Genomic DNA, 21,030 nt, shown 5'->3' on the forward strand with positions numbered 1-21,030 from the left:
ACAGAATTACCAAAGGTTTAAACTAAGTTTTAAACGGTGATGGATAGGGGCACCTGGGTGGCACAGTCGGTTAAGCATCCAACTCTTGCTTTGGGCTAAGGTCATGATCTTATAGTTTGTGAGTTTGAGCCTTGCATCGGGCTCTGCTCTGACAGCATGGAGCCTGCCTGGGATTCTCTCTCTTCCCCTATCTCTGCCCCTCCTTGCTCTCAAAATAAATAAACTTTAAATAAATAAATAAATAAATAAATAAATAAATAAATAAATAAAATGGTGATGATACATTGGTAGGGAAGCTGAACAGCAATGTCATATGCAAGGCAAAAGATAGTATATAATTTAAGATAGACAATCATCAAAACACAATGAAACATAGACAAAGAGGCCAGTTAAGAGGCCTTCGGTATTGGTCTGGAATTAAATATTCATCATTCTCCACCAGATCAATCCTAATATCCCATACCTAACCAAGAAAATATCTTAACTATAGAGAACAAACTGATGGTTACTGGAGGGGAGTTGAGTGGATGGATGGGTTAAATAGGTGATGGGTATTGCAGAGGGCACTTGTGATGAGCACCAGGTACTGTGATGAATCTCTAAATTCTACACCTGAAACTAATATTGCACTATACGTTGATTAGCTGGAATTTAAATAAAAACTTGGAAAAAGAAAAATAAATAAATAAATAAAAACTTGGGGAAAAAATCCTGTATCTGTCACTAGTACTACTACTTAAATTACCTATTACTAAGTACAGTAAGTAACCCAACACTTTTCTTTTTTTCCTTTGCAATGCTTCTCCTATTCTACCCATCATTTCTATTCTCATGGCCATATCCTTAGACCAGGTTTTCATCATGCCTATTTTAGTAAAATTACTTTTCTATTTATCTTGCATATACTCTCACAGTTATAATTTCCTGGGCACCATCACTAGATGAATTTTCCTAAAATGCTCCTCTTTCAGCATATCACTCTTCAGGTCAAACCTCCTCAAAGACTACTGCTAGAGTATCACACGAAAATGTATAGGCCTGAAATTCAGTTCTCCTTAGTACTGGCTCTAATTTATCTATTCATTTTATCTCTTAATACCTAACCTCCAATGAGACATCTCTACCACTTAAACCATTCCCAATGTGCCTTTGGTTAAGCCACTGTTATTAAATGACTTGGCCCTCATGCCTGGGTTCGCTCACCTTTCCTGACTTATCCAGCTCAAATCTTCTGTCCCTTTTTTTAATGTGTATTTATTTTTGAGACAGAGTGCAAGTAAGGGAGGGGTACAGAGGGAGACACAGAATCTGAAGAAGGCTCCAGGCGCTGAGCTGCCAGCACACAGCCTGATGTGGGGCTCAAACTCAAGAGCCATGAGATCATGACCTGAGCCAAAGTCAGACACTCAACCAACTGAGCCACCCAGGTGCCTCTAATCTCTCCCTTCTTTGAACAATGTACAAGATAAAATAGTACTTCTTAAACTTCATTATGTATGTAAATGACCTGAGGATCTTATTAAAATGCAGACTCTGTTTCAGTAGTTCTGAGATGGGGCATGAGATTCTGCATTTCTTTTTTTTTTTTTAATTTTTTTTTAACGTTTTTATTTATTTTTGAGACAGAGAGAGACAGAGCATGAACGGGGGAGGGTCAGAGGGAGGGAGGGAGACACAGAATCTGAAACAGGCTCCAGGCTCTGAGCTGTCAGCACAGAGCCTGACGCGGGGCCTGAACTCACGAACCGCGAGATCATGACCTGAGCCGAAGTCGGACGCTTAACTGACTGAGCCACCCAGGCGCCCCAAGATTCTGCATTTCTAACTAGGCTTTTCAGGTGATACTGATGCTGCTGGTCTCTGAATCATATTTTGGTACCAGAATATTTTGGTATTTCTGGATCTACTAAATAATTTGCACACTTTTCAATGTGTTTTGGCTCTTCTCCCCATTATGGCTGTAAACGATTATCCATTTCTTTTACATCAAGACCCTAAACAAATCCAATTCAACATAATGAAATCCCATTATGTAATAAGTACTGTCCTAGGTGCTGATAGAAAGATGAGGGAGAAACGTATCCTGCCTTTTGAGTACACAGTATATTGGGGCACCTGAGTGGCTCAGCTGGTTGAGCAGCCGACTTTGGATCAGGTTATGATCTCACAGTTCATGAGTTCAAGCCCCAAATTGGGCTCACTGCTCTCAGCTCAGAGCCTGCTTCAGATCCTCTTCACTTCCCCCCTCTGCCCCTCCCCTGCTCGTGTGCTCTAAAATGAACAAACATTAAAAATAAAGTGAATACACAGTACAGGAAAATGAGATAATAAATTTAAGTTATTGTAGTGTTCTTTATAACATAAGCACAAGAAGCTAAAAACACCAAATTGAGAATGAATAGGCATATATTGAGTCAAAGTTACAATAATAAAGATAATAAGAAGACTGATCCAGTCAGTTCTAAAATAATCATTTGGAATCCAAAGACCCAATTGTAAAAATAGGAACAGGAGTATGGTTGGTATAAGGAGTAAAAGAGGGACAACAGCATCTTACAAATAATCAGATGGACCAAGGGCAAAAGAGGTCAGTGTCAAAAGAAAGGGGGAAAAATCTGATAATAGTTTATGAGAAAATTAATAATTTTAAAGGCAACAAGTAGTTACAGTAACAAAGACTACATAAGTAACTTAAATTTCTAAATCTCAAGAACTGTCCCAGTGACAAAATCCCAGTTCTACATTATTTTTCTTTTTTAGTACTTATTTTGCGAGAGCGTGCACGAAAGCAGGGGAAGGGCAGAGAGAGAGAATCCCAAGAGAACCTGACTCGGAGCTCGAACTCACGAACCTTCAGATGATGGCCTAAGCCAAAATCAAGAGTCAGACAGGAGCACCTGGGTGGCTCAGTTGGTTGGGTGTCTGACTTTAGCTCAGGCCAGGATCTCATGGTTTATGAGTCTGAGCCCTGTGTCAGGCTCTGTGCTGACAGCTCAGAGCCTGGAGCCTGCTTCAGATTCTGTCTCCTTCTCTCTCTCTCTCTGCCCCTCCCCCACTCGCACTCTGGGTCTCTCTCTCAAAATAAATACACATTTAAAAAAAAAAAAAGTCAGGCACTTAACTGACTGAGCCACCTAGGCGCCCCATGGAAACTTAATTTTCAACGTACCTTTACCCCTTTTGGAGTCGTGCATGTATCATCTATTCAAAAGCTAGATTTAAAAAGCTTTTGTAAAAACTTAAACCCCATGGTGACTCAACAAATTACTCATTTTGCCCAAGGAATGGTAAACAAGAGTTCTTACTTCCTTTTTATCATTCTCCATCAGCAACTACTTTTAAAAGACTAGAAATCATTCTTGGTTCTCCAGACCATCTCCACCCAGTGAGTCAGCTACTAAAAGGGGTGGGTCTCACTACAGGAGTCTCAAGATGGCATCAAGCCCAGGAACACAAGAGGCAGCTGTTGCAGATTTGTGAAACAAATACAGAACAGGAAGGGCAAATGAAAATGGCCAACAGGAGATACTACAATTTTCCAAAACCTGCCTTTTGGTCGGGAAGGACTAATTAAATCAGTCAGCAAGGGCTATATCACTGGATATAGAACTAGGGTCATGGCCAACCATGACTTCCTGGACAAGGTAGGCAGCCATCACCAGTGAGGAATAAAAAGCAGCTTAAGTTTGAAGTGGCTAAAATTCTCTCTTCTACCGATCTAGTGCTTGAGACTCCTTACCTGCCTGAAAGGTGACTCATTAAGCTCTAATTAGGACAGATTACTTTATCAGATCAGCTCCCCACCTGATAGAAGATACTAGCGAGTTTAAAGGTTGGACGACTTTTCGTTTGTTACTTTATGGTGGACATCAGCCATCTCCCTATGTATAGGAAGTGTTGGCTCAGGACGGGCTATTAATCAGCATACTTGATGCTGTTCAGGGAATAGAAATCAAATCTGGAAAGCTATTTCCTAGAATAGTTTCCAAGAATTATAAACCCGAGCCAATGTACAATTTTAGGCGTAGGCCCTGTCCTACGGTTCACTAAGCACAGTACAAATTTCCCAAGTTTCCCTAAATTTGCTGTGTCACCGCAAAGTCTAGTCACTAGCCAGACAGCTTTCGGTATTTCTCGCTGGCTTTCCTACTCAGCCTTCCTTGAGGTGGCTTCAGCAGGGTCATCCTCTGGCTTCCCTCCCTCCACCTGTAGTCACCTGCCTGCGTGCAGGGTGTCACTAGTCCCTCTAATCTCGGGACAGGCGAGTGGCACAGAGGACGGTGAAAGGTCCTCCCGTCTTCCCGCCAGGCTGGCTGGCTGGCCGCCTAGCCTATCCCACCCCAAAGCGCCTCCGCCCGAACACCCCACCGGGCAGCCCAGGTCCGGAGACACAGACGCCGAGACGCCCGCCACCCGGGAGGCCCACAGGCACCCCCACCGAGCCCTACCGCGGGGATACACGCGGGACCCCGCCACCTCCCGCACGGCAAGCCCCAGAGCGGGCCTGACCAACGTGACCCGGGGGACAGGGGCAGGAAGGGTAGGGGGCGCCATCGCTCACCTGACCCGGGGGAGCAGCGTTACAGCCCAACACTGGTCGCCAGCAAGATGGAGCCGGGGGCGGGGCCAGGAAGGCGGAGCGCAGCGGCCACCGCCCCAGCCCGTTACGGGCGCTGCGGCGGCCGGGAACGCCCCCGGAGCAGGAGGGGCGGTGCCTCGGCTCAGCCTGGCTCGCGCTATCGCTTAGTCCGCACCTCCCAGCTCCACCTGCGGGAAGAGACGCTCCCTTAAGGTGGACCAGCCGGTTTTATCACTTTACTCGGTCCCAAGGACCATCCCCAATCCCATTGGCGCTTTCTCAAATCACAGCACTTTTGAGGAATCCCGGAGCCTTTTCAGTGACGGGCGGCTGAGAAGGGCCGCGAATGGGAGGCCAGGTGCAGCCTCTCCTCTTCTGATATACCGTCCTCCCTGGGACCTTCTAAGGATAAAGACCGTGTCTTTTATTAGATCCCTATGAAATCAATTAATATTTATTGGGGATTCTGTCTAGATAGAACTCGAGATATATTAATCAAAACAACTCCAGATGGGTTGTTAGGTGATTCTAGACTACCCTCACACTAGAGCCCTAACATCTAATACAAATAACTCGCATTAAACATTTGAGGTGATTTCAAGGGCTCAGACCAATATCTTAAACTCATTAAGAAAGTTTATTCCCGATGCAACACCAGTCAGTTACCTTTCACAGTGGTTCGCAAAGTATGGTCCCTACACCAGTAGCAGTAAACTTCTTAGAAATGCAGATTTGGGGCTCCACCTTAGATCTACTGAGTCAGACTCTGAAGAGCAGAGCCCAGCAATTTGTTTAACAAGCCCTCCAGGTGGGCACCCTTAAGTTTGAGCACCATCAACTTACTACTCTTCAGGCTTTTCTACCCAAAAGCTTCCTCATAAGGGTGGGATAGGGTGAATTAAATTTTAAGTGGGAACAGCAAAATATACTTAGCCCCAAAACATCAGTGAAGTGAGGTCCTTGAGGAAGGTCACTGCCAAATTTAAACAAAACTGCACAACACTCTGGGTATCCAGCATTCATTCCCCAGTTCCTATCAGTCTCCCTACTTGACAAATAATGGGCCTCTCTGTCCAATCTGCCCACATAGACATCCGGATTTTAAGTGTTCCCTAAGAAGACGGTCCTTGCTTTTTTTTTTCTTAATATTTATTTTGAGAGCGAGAGAGAGCACACAAACAGGGAAGGAGCAGAGAGAGAATCCCAAAGAGACTCTATGTTACCAGTGCAGAGCCTGATACAGGGCTCCAACCCATGAAGTGTGAGATCATGACCTGAGCCAAAACTAAGAGTTGGGCACTTATACTGACTGAGCCACCCAGGTGCCCCAGACTGTCTGTACTCTTCTTTGTCCCACACTATTCCCATGATGATTTCATCCCCACCTCTCCTTCTGCCTTAACTATCACCCTAAGAGGATATTTTTCAAATCTACTTCCAGCCCATTTTCCTGAGCTATAAGCCCAAATATCCAATAGCCTGTTCAGACCCTACCACATTTCCCACTTCATCCTTTCAACTTGTCCTTCCTTCCTGACACACAGTACCTCTAGGATCAAAGAGCTCTTCCTCATACTTCCTCTGCCTAGAAAGTACTACCTGCCTTTTAACAATTATTAATCTATTAAGATTCAATTCAAAGATCGCATGCCTCCTTCCTGCTTCAAAAAACTTCCTGACCTCATCCTTTTCCTTACTTTCCCTTAGGTAAGCAATTACTCCCTTTTTTGTGCCCAAATAGACCTTATCTAGATGTCCACTGTGGTATATTGAACAGCGGAGTCACAGCATGAGCATGTAATTTACTTGTATTCAACCGCATAAACTTAACAAAAACAAGTGCCCCTATCTGGCTCAGTTGGAAGAGCAAGTGACTCTTGATCTTGGGGTTTAAGTTCAAAACCTGTTGGGTGTAGAGATTACCTAAAAATATAATCTTAAAAAAAAAAAATTAGCAGCAACGAAACAACTCTGAAGGTCATTATAGGGACCAGAGTTCATGTGAAATAGGGGCCAGTATGTTCCCCCTAATGTGAATATTCCACTGTGTAGAGTCTAATATTTAAATAAATTTTTTGTACAGTTAAAGCAGTAATTTTTGTCTCCCAGGAGACATTTGGCAATGTCTGGATACGTTTTTGATTGTCACAACCAGAGGAGGCAAGGTGTTACCAATATCTAATGGGTAGAGATCAGGGATACTACAAACATTCTACAATGCACTAGGCAGCCCCCTTCAACAAAGGATTATTCCATCCCAAAAGTCAATAGTGCTGAGATTAAGAAACTCTTGAACTAAAATGTTTTTTCTAAAGAATAAATTGGGTCATGTCATTCCCTTGATTATAAAACCCAAACTCTTGGCCATGGTCCGAAACGCCCTATATAGTCTGGCTCCTGCCTACCTCTCTGATCTCATCCGTCTTCAACTTCTTTCTCAATCATTAAACTCTGGTCAAAGTGGCCTTATGTCCAGGAAAACATACCAGGTTTGTGCACAAACACATCAGAGATTCTTACGATCTTCACATTTATTGCTTCTACTAGGAATGTTCTCCACTGCATCATCTCAAATGTCATCCATCTCCTCAGAGAGGTGGGTATTGCCTGAACGTTGTGGCATTAGTAGTCACCATTGCCACCAACACCACCATCAGTTACACACTATTATATTTTCTTTGTATCACTTAAAAGAATCTGAAATTTTGTATGTCTATCGTTTGCCCTCCCTACTAGAATGTAAGCTCATTGAGAATAGGAATATCTCTAGAGTCTAGTAATAAATGTTCAATAAATATTTGACTACAACAGGGCTCTCCAAACCCAAGCCAACATTTGATCTGGTGATCAAATAAGCAGAGATTAATGTCCAATACTAGAGGCAAAAATGGCTCTGATAGACCTGCTGAGATGAGGATGTGGCAGAATCCAATGCAGTGCTATTCTAAGGGATTTTCAATACAATTTTAAAAATGCAAATTTGGGAGGCTCCTGGGAGGCTCAGTTGGTTGAGCGTCCAACTCTTGATTTCAGCTCAGGTCATGATCTCACCCTTCATGCAATCAAGCACCGTGCCAGGCTCACTCTGACCAGCATGGAGTCTGCTGAATTCTCTCTCTCTCTAGAATTCTCTCTCTCTCTCCCTTGCTCTCTGTCCCTCCCCTGCTAGCATGCACACTTGCTTGCTCACTTTCTCAAAGTAAATAAACTTTTAAAAATGCAATTTTTGTTCATTTGCTGAGTTAGAAAATACAACTCTATTATATTGCTCTTGCTTATGTCAGTCTTCTATTAAACTGTAAACACTCTAAGGGCAGAAGCCATTTTAGATTTCTCAGCATTTAGCATGAAGCTAGGCATTTAGACTTTTATGCACTATCACCCCAGCTAGTAAGTTGGAAATTTTTGTCTCATTTATTACTGTGTGGTTTCTGTCTCCTGAGGTGATTCTGATAGATATAACACACTTCATCCATCACCATCAGTAACCAAACCCTATAGATTTTACTTTCATGCTTTATCTATAAAATGTCACTATTTACTTGTTAGAAATTACCTCTTCCTTTCCATGCCTACTATCACCTCAGTGGCACCTGCATTATCTCCTCTCATGATGTATCCAACTGGTTTTTCCTTGTCAAATCAGTACTCATACAGTATTGCTAACTCAATCTGTTTGTTACTGTGTAAAATTAAAGTGGTATGGATTCAACAATGGCTACCATTTATTAAGTATGAACCATGTGCTAGGGCATTGTGTTAAGCACTTAGCAAATTTTTTATATTCTCTAAGATTAAAAAAATGCTTTTGGTAACAGCTTTATGGAGATATAATTCGCTCATGTAAAGTGTCCAATTCAATGGTTTCTAATATATTCGCAGAGCTGTACCATCACCACAATCAATTTTAGAACATTTATATCACCCGCAAAATAAAATCCATACCTTTTAGCCATTACCCCGATACCCTCATCCTGCTCATCTGTATGCTGCCACTAATCTACTTTGTCTTCATAGATTTGACTACTCTAGACATTTCTTATAAATGCACTCATATACCATACGGTCTTTGTGACTTTCACTTAACATGAACATCAATGAACATGTTTTCAAGGTTCATCTACATTGTAGCATGAATAAGTACTTCATTCCTTTCTAAGCCCAAACATTTCATTACATGGACACACATTTTATTTACCCATTCATAAATTGATGGACATTTGGATTTTTATCTTTTGGCTATTATGAATAATGCTGCTATGGCAGTTTGTATACATGGTTTCATTTCTCATGGGTACATACCAAGGAGCAGAATTACAGGATCAAATGGTAACTCAAAATTTAACTTCTTGGGAAGTTACTGCCAGACTGTTTTCCAAAATAGCTGCACCATTTTGTATCCCCACCATAAGTGTATAAGGGTTACAATTTCTCTACATCACAACACTTGTTATTTTTCTTTTTTATTACTGCCATTCTAGTGGATGAAGTGCCATTTCATTATGGTTTTGACTTGTATTTCCTGATAACTAAAGATGTTAAGCATATTTTCATGTGTTTACAGATCATTTGTATATTTTCTTTGGAGAAATATTTATTTGGATCATTTGTCCATTTTTTTTTTTTAATTTTTGAGGGAGGGGGAGAGAGAGAGAGAGAAAGAGAGAGAGGCAGGGGAGGGGCAGAAAGAGAGGGAGACTGAGGACCCAAAGCAGGCTCCACGCTGATAGCAGAGAGCCCAAAGCAGGGCTCAAACTCATGAACCGTGAGATCATGACCTGAGCCAAAGTCAGACATTTAACCCACTGAGCCACCTAGGTGCCCCTGCCCATTTTTTAATTGGGTTATTTGTTCTTTTATTGAGTTGTAACCTTTATATATATTCTGGATATTAGTCCATTATCAGATATATGATTTATGAATATTTTCTCCCATTCTTTACACTTTTTTGATGGTGCCTTTTTCACTAGTTTTTAATTTTAATAAAGTCCAATTTATCTATTTTTATTTTGGTCGGTTATACGTTTGGTGTCATATTTAAGAAACCATTGCCCAATCCAACTTCATTAAGATTTACCCCTATGTTTTTTTCTAAGAATTGTACAGTTTTAGTGATTTATATCTTCGATACAATTTAAGTTAATTTTTTTATGTTGTGTGTGTGTGGAGAGGGCGTCCAACTTCATTCTTCTGCATGTGGAATCCAGTTGTTCCAGCACTGTCTGTTAAAAAGTCTGTTCTTTTCCCATTGGATTGTTTTGTCACTCTTGTCAAAAATCAACTGATCATAAATGTTAAGAATTTCTTGCTTCTCAATTCTATTTCATTGATCCATATATCTATCCTAGGCCAGTACTACACTGTCTTGATTACTATTGCTTTGTAGAATTTTGCAATTGGAATGTGTGAGTCTTCCAATTTTGTAAACATTTTCATTTAACTCTTAATGTAACTTAATACTAGGCATCATCCCAATTTTACAGATGAGGAAATTAAGGAAACTTAGAGAAGTTTAGCTTTCCCACAGACACAAACATATTTGGTAGTTGCTCCAGGATTCATACTCAGATCTATGTAAATCTAAAACTGACCAGTAAGCTATGCTCCTTCTATAATCTGGTCTTAATATACCTTCCAGACTAAATTTATACTAATCCCCCCCTAAAATATCTCCTATTCTTTTCTGCTTAACTCTTATTCCTGTTGTTCCTTCCATCTGAAATGACCTGCCCTCCATTTGTTTAATAAAATTCTACTTCACAAGAGCTTCACTATTCACTTAGTGATCTCTCTTTTCACTCTATTACCTTAGGAGTACAGGCCTCTCTCATGGTTCTTATTCCATATCACATCTTATAATAGAGATTATCTATGTATATGTATTACTTCCCTTCCTAGGTTAAAAATAAGGTCTCACCTTTGTAACTCTCCAAAGCTGTAATGCAGTACCTTTCACACGGTAGGTACTAACTTCATACTGTGAATGAATATGTGAATTCTAATATTACCCCTCGCAGAGTGGGCAATAAGAATGTATATGCATGTGTTAGGGCTGGGGGTGGGAGGCTGAGATCATGGCAAGGTCGTAGGAATGAATATTTAAGGAAAATCCTCATCTTGAGAATGATAAGAGAAGGATGGCATGAGATGGGAAGTGGCAGAGTAGCAGGCCCAGAGAGCTGGTGTTAACAACTCTTTTGGCAAAAGAGAAACCTCAAGTCTTGAGGTATTGTGAGTAGACAAGTAATACTTGCCAGTGAATAGGAAAAAGGATACAACAAGAAGCCCCAAACTGAGTTTATTATGGTATAGACTAGGTAATAACAAATAACTCCAGTACATTCAACTAAAGCCTGAGATACCCTGGGATATTTAAATATAACACCAAGCAAAAAGCTACTCTAGGGTGAGAAGAGCCCAATAGAAAAGAAGAAAATAAGATATTTATCTAGAAAAAGCCAGGAAATAGAACAACATACCAATCCTCACAACTTCTCCCATGTTCCCAACCGCTTCTCTGACTTGCCCATTCGTGTACCCCTTCAAGTCGTTAACACCTCTCCATTTTTTAGCCAAGATTTCTGGATAACAAGAAAGTCTTTTCCAAAAGAATAAGGTGCCATTCTTCTCCTTTACACCATCTGATTCAAGGTAAAACTTTCTCACAAAGGAAACTATTAGGAATTCTAGGCTGGAAAGACATACCAGGGCCTCTTGCCATGTATTAAATCTAGAATCCTGTCTCTAGAAGCTATTTATGGCTAACCTCTTAGAAATGAGTCACATCACACAGAACTCCCATTCAGCTGAGAATCTTTACCTGGACAAGTGAATGAGGTTTAGGACATAGTGGATTTCAAAGTCAGCAACAACCTGACATCAGCAGAGTAATTTCATTACAACCTCCCCATTTTCTAGAAATCCAGTCAGGATCTGGGTCAGCTATTTAAACTCCACCATCTACTTTTTCTTCCAGTTGCCTCCTATCCAACTGGCAGGAACTTCCAAGAAAGATGATATAATAGGCATTGCAGTATACTGGCTGCTTGTTGGGGTTGGAATAGGCCTGTTCAGGTTTGAGGGATGCAAAAGGGTTAGCTCCATAGGCGGTGATGTTTGTATCCAAGTCCACCAGAATCTGTAATGAGGCTGCCAATTCCTGATGGCTATGGGAGACAGATAAAAAAAAAATAATAATAATAAAATGCTGTGCTAATTATGAGAAACATAGGAGAGAAATTTCTCAGAACTTGATGCTTCTGTACTCATTAATCCCCAAAATTACCTAAGGCTGGTTTAGGCGAGGGGATATCCCTTCCTACCACATGTCTCACTAATCACCTGATTAACTAGCATAGGACTTGGTTCTAAGGGGATTAGAAAGCCAAGTGTGGAAAGGAAGAAAATCCTCACCAGAAGATAGAAGATGAGCAAAGGGGAGAGAAATGAGCTCATCTATATAAAGAGAGGTGTTGAGGGGCGCCTGGGTGGCTCAGTCAGTTAAGCATCTGACTTTCGCTCAGGTCATGATCTCACGGTTCGTGAATTCAAGCCCCACATCGGACTCTGTGCTGACAGCTCAGAGCTCAGAGCCTGGAGCCTGCTTCGGACTCTGTGTCTCCCTCTCTCTCTCTGCCCCCCCCCCCCCCACGCTCTGTCTCTCTCTCTGTGTCAAAAATGAATAATAAACATTAACAAAAATTTAAAGAGAGGTGTTGAGTGAGTCAGGGATATATCAAAAATAGGAGGAAGTTGAAACCTGTAAACGGTGATCAATGTAGGGATCTCATAATCACGAAGTAGCAAGAGGGTGGGCAGCCAGGCCTCCATTAAGTCTGGGGAAGCATGGAAACCTATGGAAAAAACAACAAAAATAGAAATGGATATAGAGAGGGGAAAGGCTGAAGTAGGGCCTAAGCAAGATACTTTTTTTTTTTTTTTAAATTGTGTTCACCCTTCTCCTCACCTTGCTCACCTCCAATGCTCATTTACCATCATCATCTACCCCAGGTTCTTCAGTGGAAAATTCTGAACCCGGGCATAGCACAAATGGCTAATGATCAACCAAAGTTGTCATCATATTGTGTTTAACCTGACCAAATGAATGGGATTCCAAATATAGAAAATACAAGAGTCAGGATAAAAAATTCCCAGAAAAGCCACCCAGTATTCCCCTAAATGATTCTTACCTGGATGGAATGTCACCACCAAATCTGGATGGGCTATCCGCCCAGTCTCTACCTCCTCCTCCCAGAAGTCATGATAGAGGCCTCTATGGCCACTGAGCTGAACTGTGCCAGGTTCCAGGATGGGAGTTGAGGGGTTCTGTGTAAAACCAGCAGATACGTCTATACCCACCATGATCACACGGAGGCCAAGGTGTCCAGGAAACATGTAGCCAAGCTCATCATAGTCCTCAGGGCGAGTGAGGAATGTCTCCACGTGGGAAGCACCAACCACATGCACTGTGCTTCCCCCAATCTTCCCAACATTTATCCCCAAGGCCCGAAGCCCAAGGCCCAGTGTCAAGGGTCGTGAGAGGGCATCTGTCAGCAGCCGCTTCAAAGAGCCCTGCAAGACATCTGGGTCTGGCCTTGGCCGTCCTACGCTGGCCCACAGGGTGGTCATGGCATGACTACCTAGCACAGCATCCAGTGTAGCATCTAGCTGTAAATGCCGCATAGAAAACCAGGTATCCCAGCTCTGTACAGTTTCAGCCAGGCATGGCCAAGGCCCTGAAGGTAGGACAAAAGCACCTGTAGGAAAGAAGAAATAAGAATGACATAATCCTTTCCTGGCTTCAATATTCTTTCCAAGTGTACTCTCCCAACTTGTGACCAGGAGTGCCCCACTCAGTTTCTCATTTTTTCCTTCTAACAACATGCTTTCATCTCTCTCTCCAAATACAACCAATTATGACCACTATGTCAGAGTTCTCCAACACTATCACTTCACCTGTGACTAGGAGCCATTCCATGAGACGGTCCACAGCTACAAGACGCAGCTCTTGACAAACCTTCCTGTGTGCTGGCCAGTCTGACCTCTGGCACTCTGGACCACAGTAATAGACATTTCTGCACCTGAAAGAATGAGCCCCAGAAACAGATGTTCCTATACCTCAAAGGTATGTCAGGGGAAGGGAACTGATATTCCTGCACCTAGGAAGAAAGATCACTGGATAAGGAAGGTAAGGAGAGGAGTGACAACTGATGCACTAAATTTGGAGATTATATTTGGGAGGGGAGGCATGAGAGGCTAGGAATGTAATTATTCTCTTGGGTTAGAGTGACACCTCAGTCTATATCTGGAACAACTCACTTTTTACATCACTTACAGAAAAAATAAATAACAGGAGTTTGCAGCTGCCCTATTATCACAGGTATGGCTCAACTCCCCAGAAGAGATAATGATCTTATACCTTGAGTACTGAAGAGGAGGGAGGTAAAGAAGATTATACAGTCGTCCCCCCTTATCCAAAGGGAATATGTTCCAAGATCCCCAATGGATACTGAACTCACGGATGACCTAAACCCTGTATATACTGTTTCCTCCTATACATACATACATACATACATACATACATACATACATACATATGTATCTATGATAAAATTTATAAATTAGGCACAGTAAGAGATTAACAATAAGACAATTATAATATACTATAATGTTATATGAAAGTGGTCTCTCTCTCAAAAGATCTTACTGTATTGTACTCACCCTTCTTCTTGTGATAATGTGAGATGATAAAATGCCTACATGATGAGATGAAGTGAGATGAATGACATAAGCACTGCAACACAGCATTACACTACTATAGACTTTTTGACAATAGTCAGAGGAGGATCATCTGCTCCCAGACCATGGTTGACCATGGATAAGTGAAACCACAGAAAGCAAACTGCAGGTGGGGGGGAGGGGACTATTGTACCATAATCTGTCTGACCTCCCCATAATACCCAAAATAAGAAGGAGCCCAATCCTTTTCTAATCTTTCTGTGGCCTGGATCACACAAAATGAGTGGGCCTTAAGTTATTTTGAAAACTCTTAGACCTTTCCTCCTGCAAGGAAGTCTTAGAATAGGATCATTTCTGGATGACTCCCCATTTAGCCCCCAACGAGTCACCTTTTGCACTGCCGCAAGACCTTGGAGTCTGAAAGACCACTAGGGAGAGCTCTACAGTGAGCACAGAATCGGAATGTGTCCTCCATCTTCTGGAACATTTCTTGAGGGCATCGAAATCCAAAGCCTGATACAGAAGCACCCCCATCTAGCACCAACCTGCAGAAATGGCACGGTGAATAAGTGGCAATAGGAAAAAGAGTTATCTCCAAAATCTTTCATGACCTATACCTTGCCTCCAATATATTTCCATCTACTCCCGCTATTTCTCACATAAGCAAATTATATTTCTTCTATAGTAATAAAACTTACAAAAGTCAGGATGAGAGACTCCCTCATTGTAAATGCCCCATATTCTCCAAGCTATACTCCCTCTTTGCCTTCTAAAATCATTTCTACTAGAGATATTATTCTTCCATAGAGCGAGTCACTCACTTGTATTCTTCATAGCTTTTCATGCTTAGCTTTTGAAGGATTAGCTGAGATAGGCCAGGAACATTATTTTCCAAGGAGAAGAAGCCAAGCGCATCAATGCTAGGGTCAGGTTTTGAGAGGGTCAGAGGCACAGGGGTCACAACTGTGGATGGGGTCACAACCATGGGAGCCACTGATGAAGGGGGTTTCTTGTGCCTTCGCTGCCGAGATCTTGGAGCCATGGCTGTCCACTGATACCTGGGGACTATACACAGAACAGATATGGAATGAAACTTTGCAAGTTGGTCACATATGATGTGTTTTCATATGTTTGACCTTTCACTTCTCATTCTAGTCTCTCAGACCTAGGTATCTGTAAGACTTATTTGGTATCTACTGATTATTGATCACCATAGGCGATTATAAAAAAACAGCAGGGAAATAATTATATATGAACATAATTATACATATATGTGTTACATATTAAGTTTTACATAAAATTTAAATACATATGTAAGGAAATGCACAGGAAAAGGTCTGGCAGGTCTCATGTAAAACCAATAACAGTGATTAACACTGAGGACAGAAAGAAGTAATGGGACAGGAACTGGGTTAATCAAAAGGAACTTTAGACCTATCTGTGATATTTGACTCTTGAATAGTTAGAATATATTTATATATTATTCATATAATCCTTTTAAAAAATCAAAAATCCTTTTAAAGTGAGCAATTATATGGCATGTCCTACATTCACATGGTTGTGCAACCACCACCTCTATCTAGTTCCAAAACATTTTCATCATCCCAAAAGAAAACCTCATAACCAGAGGTGCCTGGTGGCTCAGTTGGGTAAGTGTCTGACTCTTGATTTCAAAAAGAGAGAAAAAAAAATCAAAAGACAGAAAAAAGCAAACAAAAGTTTTGGTTGTCCAAAACTACCAGCTAATTGGAGGATTAGTCAATTTCACTTAGTTGGGGAAATAAAACATTCATTTTAGAAAACCTATCATCACAGTTGTAAGCAATAGACCCAGAGGAAGAAATTAAACGCAACACAAAATCAGCATCACAATGCTAAGAGTTATATAGTCAAAGCAAGTTATAAAAAATTATGAAGAAAATTTCCTAAAGAGGCGAGTTTTGAAGTAGAACTGATCCCGCACCCACCCACTACCTAGCAGGAACTCTGTGATATTCTCCTTTCTTGGCTTGTCTTCTCCCATTCCTTCTACAATTGTTGAGTAAACAAAAGGAACTATATTGGGAAAAATAAAAACATGCATTCACTCAACAAATATTTATTGCTAAACATATATAATCACTCATAAAATAATGGAAACAAATATGAAAAATATACTCAACATCTAGATGTCCTGTAGAGGGATCAAATGTAAATCATAACATAAGGCAGTATATAAATACTGTAAGTGAAACTAAAGCACTAGTGGGAAATCAGAAGAGTCTCTTTAGTTGGTTAGCTGTAGGAAGACTTTGTAAAGCAGGTAGCAGTCAAAATAGACCATGAACGATGGTAATTCTTTGAATACATGAGATAAAAAAAGGAATTCTTAGCACAGAGAAGAGCATGAGCATAGAAATGTAGATGGGGGGGGCGCCTGGGTGGCTCAGTCGGTTAAGCGTCCGACTTCGGCTCAGGTCACGATCTCGCGGTCCGTGAGTTCGAGCCCCACGTCGGGCTCTGGGCAGATGGCTCAGAGCCTGGAGCCTGTTTCCGATTCTGTGTCTCCCTCTCTCTCTGCCCCTCCCCCGTTCATGCTCTGTCTCTCTCTGTCTCAAAAATAAATAAGCGTTAAAAAAAAAAAAAAAAAAAAAGAAATGTAGATGGGAACACTCTAGAAATTAATGAAATAGAATGATTTGAGTTTGACTATAACAACATAAACATTAAGAACTAAAACTATAAAGTCTTAGAAGAACACAAAGGGAAAAGGTCATAATATGGATTTGGCAATTTCTTAGATATGACACCATAAAAAGAAATGAAGTACTGATAATATGCTACAATGTGGATGAACCTCAAAAGCATTATGCTAACTGAAAGAAGTCAAAAGGTCACGTTATATGATTTCATTTATATGAAATATCGAGGAAAGTTAAACCCACAGACAGAAATCAACTCCTGGTTGCCAGGGACTGGGTGGAAGAGGAATGGGGAGTAACTGCTAAATGGTTATGGGGTTTCCTTTTTTTTTTTTTAAGTTTATTTATTTTGAAAAAGAGAGAGAGCATAAGAGAGCATAAGAGAGCATGCACTCAAGTAGGGGAGGGACAGAGAGAGGGAGAGAGAGAATCCCAAGCAGGCTCTGTCAGTGCAGAGCCCAACTTGGGGTTCGAACCCATGGAACTGTAAGGTCACGACCTGAGCCAAAATCAAGAGTCAGACACTTACCCAACTGAGCCACCAGGCACCCCTGGTTATGAGGTTTTCTTTTGGGATGATGAAAATGTTTTGGAACCAGATAGAGGTGGTGGTTGCACAACCATGTGAATGTAGGACATGCCATTTAATTGCTCACTTTAAAAGGATTAATTTATGTTGTGAATTTCATCTCAATTAAAAAATAAAAAAGAAAGGTACCTGTAGAGATTGAGAATCTAAATATTAACTTTCCAATTAACTGCCTCCAGGGACAGGGAAATGGCAGAGGATAAAAAGGCTGACAGTGGTTGGTTTTACTATGAATGAGGTAACTTTTAAAGTTCAAATCAGGGATCATGTTTTGTTACAAAAATAGTCTGACATTTAATCCTTCTGGACCAGATTTGTTAGGAAAAAAACTCTAGAATCATCATTCAGATGAAGTGTAGGTGGCAGAACAAACAAAAACCTCCCAGAATCATCCACTAAAATCTATTATCTGTACACCTGAAACTAACATAACATTGTAACTAACTGGAATTAAAATTGAAACTTAAAAAAAAGAAAAGCTATTACCTTATGACACGGCTTTTTGCAAACTGCTGTCCTCAGTTAATGAGGGAACTAATTTGTATTTTCTTTTGTACTTTCTTTCGCCTCCTTTCATTCCACCTGTGTAATCTCTCCCCTCATACCACAGATAAATGGATGTTTTCAGAGTCCAAAGAACAGATAGCTAAGCTCATCTGCATTCTACATTCTCACTAATACAGAAGAAATTAGACCTGAAGGTGGTAGATTATTTTAAGATTTAAGGGTCCCTTTACTAAAGGATGCCTTCACACCTGAGTACCCCATTTCCAACAAGTGACCTGAATCTTCCCTCCACTTTTAATCACCACACATTCTCATCACATTTCCAGAATCATTGCAACTTTAGAAGCATTCATCTGCTCTACCTACCCAGCCTCCTCAGGCAAGAAAACACCTTCTTGAACCTTGAAAGAATGGATTCATCTTTTCTTTACAGGTATGGAGAAAAATTATCTTTGTTCTGATATAAGTCAAGGGTCTTAAATCCCAGGATTAATAAATATATATTCCTGATGTTCAACTAAAAGTCTTCTGCAATGGAAGCCAATTAAGACAAGAAATGTATTGCCTCACTTATCTGCCTTTCCAAAGAGGTCCTTCTTGAAAGGAAGACTAACTCTTGGCTCTCTAGAAGTTGGCTGAACTCACTGGGAAGTGAAGGAATCACAGTTTGAGGAGGAGTGGGGCGATGAAATCCCTGAGAGTTTCCTCTATGTCTAGAATGGGCTCATGATACAAACTAACTAAATTTCTGGCAGGAAGGTAAGAAGGTGGGAATGAGAAGCCAGGTCCTTGCATTTGCATCTACATGAAGCTCATGTCTGAGTTTGTGTACCCCAGGCCCAGACACAGCTTCCTTGGTTCTAACTTTTCTGCACAGAGTCCCAGGATCCTCCAAGTTTGAGGGGAGGGACGGGACTGAGAGAAACAAAGGCAAAAAAACATAGAGGACAAGGGAGAAGTTGGAAAGAATTACATATAATGAGCTTTCAGAATTTTCTAGAGATCAGAGTCTATGTCACCTAGCAAGGAATCACCTTTTTTCTAGCTGCCCCCAGTGGCTTGGGCTCTAATTTATTCTCCATATATAAAAGAGAAAACACCAACACCAAGGACTAAAAAGGAGACATGAACTGGACGGTCTAGAAAAACTATTATCCTTCATCTCCAAATTCCCTAAATATTAGCCTATTCCCAGACCAGGTCTCCCATCCTTCTCCCTCACCACCAAAAGCCTCAAGTTTCACCTACCACAGTATCTTCTCGCTATCTCCAGACCAGGAAGACCTATGTAATTTTCTGTACTTCACCAGCAAACACAAAACATCTTTGGGGAGGCAGGGAAAGGGGAGAGTGATGCTAGTCATTGGGGATCCTCAAAAGGAGTTAGGAAAGAGAAAGCGAAAAGGAGGAATCCATTAGGAACACTATTATTAAGCACATTCAGATGCTTAATCAGTGCTAACACTCCTTGGGGTGATAAATGTTTTACTCAACTATAAAGTAAGCAAGCAGATGATTTGAAGGGAAAGGAACTTACCCTGCTAAGCCCTAGGCTTCCTTCCTTCTCTCTTTCTTCCAAGTGAAGCGAATGCTTGATCTCCTCAGATCTAAGCTGTGGCTGACTTGCAGCTGTCCCTTCGTATCACTTTCCTTTGCAAACTGCTGAAATGCTGCGTCTCTGTGATTAGGTATACCCTGCCAACCAGACAGACAACACTGAATTCTCCCTAACGAGGCAAGGAGGGACCTGGCCCCCTGCCCATGGACTTCTCTCTTTCTGACCTTCCTTGTCTGCCAAGATGGTTCAGTATTTATTCTGTCAACACACCCAAACTCACCAAAGGCCAGTCAGGCTAAGGAAAGATGAAACCTACTGCTTCTTTAACCTCTCTTACTAAGGCAGCATTTATGCTCTTAGTCCACAGTGGCAGAAAAACAAACAAACAATAACAAACAAAAAACACATAGGATTAGTTCAGAAGTCATTAGTTGGTTGGAAAGGGAGGCACTAGCTCAGAGCAGTGGGAACTCCTAGAGTTCTGGATGTTAATCCAGACCCAGGAAGAGTTACCCCAAGCCCAAAGTCCCTTTTAGCCTAACAACACTGCTCAAACACAATGATTAATATACTTAATTTGTATATTAAGTACAAATGTAATACCCAAGAAAGAAGAACAGAAATGGTCATTTAATGGTATAGAAGAAAATCAATTGTAGGGGAAACAAAATTAATTTGTAAAATTCACTTTCTCTGAAAGGAAAGCAAGGTACTTTCTGAGTGAATGTCATATCAGGCACACTCCATTTATTTCAAAAGAGTGAATAAGAAGAGGAATAAAATAAGCAAAATCAAAATATTACTAAAAATGCATTCTACTTCTAGGAACAGAAAATATAAAAGAATCAATTCAAACATCTTCTCATTCCTTCCTATAATGAATACTGATCCAAGGGATTTAATTATGCATTCCTAGCTCCTTTTCACTTACCAAGCTCCAGAGTCTATCGTAAGTTATTAGGACAATGGTCCTATATGACTGCAAGACCTAACTTTCTGCTTATATCTGGCCCCAGCTATATGTCACTTACCTGCCTCTGTGATCATCAAACTGGGGAACAGAACAACTTGCAGGAAGGTCCTGGAATGTGGTAAATCAAAAATCTATACATGAACAGATGCAGAGAATGGATTCCTTAAAAAAAATTTTTTTTAACTTTATTTTTGAGAGACAGACAGCACAAGTAGGGGAAGGGCTGAGACAGACCAGGGAGACAGAATCTGAAGCAGGCTCCAGGCTCTGAACTGTTAGCACAGAGCCCGATGTGGGGCTTGAACCCACGAACCATGAGATCATGACCAGAGCCAAGCTGGACGCTCAACCGACTGAGCCACCCAGACACCCTGAAAATGGATTCTTAAGGAACTCCAGACTATA

The 21,030-nt window shown here is 41.1% G+C and overlaps 2 protein-coding genes across 4 annotated transcripts in view; both read right to left on the reverse strand.

The window, feature by feature from the left end:
• ANXA7 (annexin A7) overlaps positions 1-4,644 on the reverse strand; it is a 31,750-nt gene extending 27,106 nt beyond the window's left edge. The window contains 1 exon segment of the mRNA XM_042961070.1: positions 4,562-4,644. The gene's annotated coding sequence lies outside the window, so the exon portion shown is untranslated.
• A 5,177-nt stretch (positions 4,645-9,821) lies between these two features.
• The window catches only part of PPP3CB (protein phosphatase 3 catalytic subunit beta), a 71,544-nt gene continuing 60,335 nt past the window's right edge, over positions 9,822-21,030 (reverse strand). For all 3 annotated transcript variants that reach the window (XM_042961065.1, XM_042961063.1, XM_042961064.1), the window contains exons 13-18: positions 15,139-15,382; positions 14,707-14,862; positions 13,535-13,659; positions 12,769-13,335; positions 12,339-12,432; positions 9,822-11,745 (exon numbers count right to left, since the gene is read on the reverse strand). In XM_042961065.1, coding sequence (XP_042816999.1) covers positions 11,526-11,745; positions 12,339-12,432; positions 12,769-13,335; positions 13,535-13,659; positions 14,707-14,862; positions 15,139-15,382 — 1,406 coding nt within the window. In that variant the 3' untranslated portion in view covers positions 9,822-11,525. The remainder of the gene's footprint in view (positions 11,746-12,338; positions 12,433-12,768; positions 13,336-13,534; positions 13,660-14,706; positions 14,863-15,138; positions 15,383-21,030) is intronic.

The sequence above is a fragment of the Panthera tigris genome, chromosome D2, assembly GCF_018350195.1.
Source record: "Panthera tigris isolate Pti1 chromosome D2, P.tigris_Pti1_mat1.1, whole genome shotgun sequence".
NCBI lineage: Eukaryota > Metazoa > Chordata > Mammalia > Carnivora > Felidae > Panthera > Panthera tigris.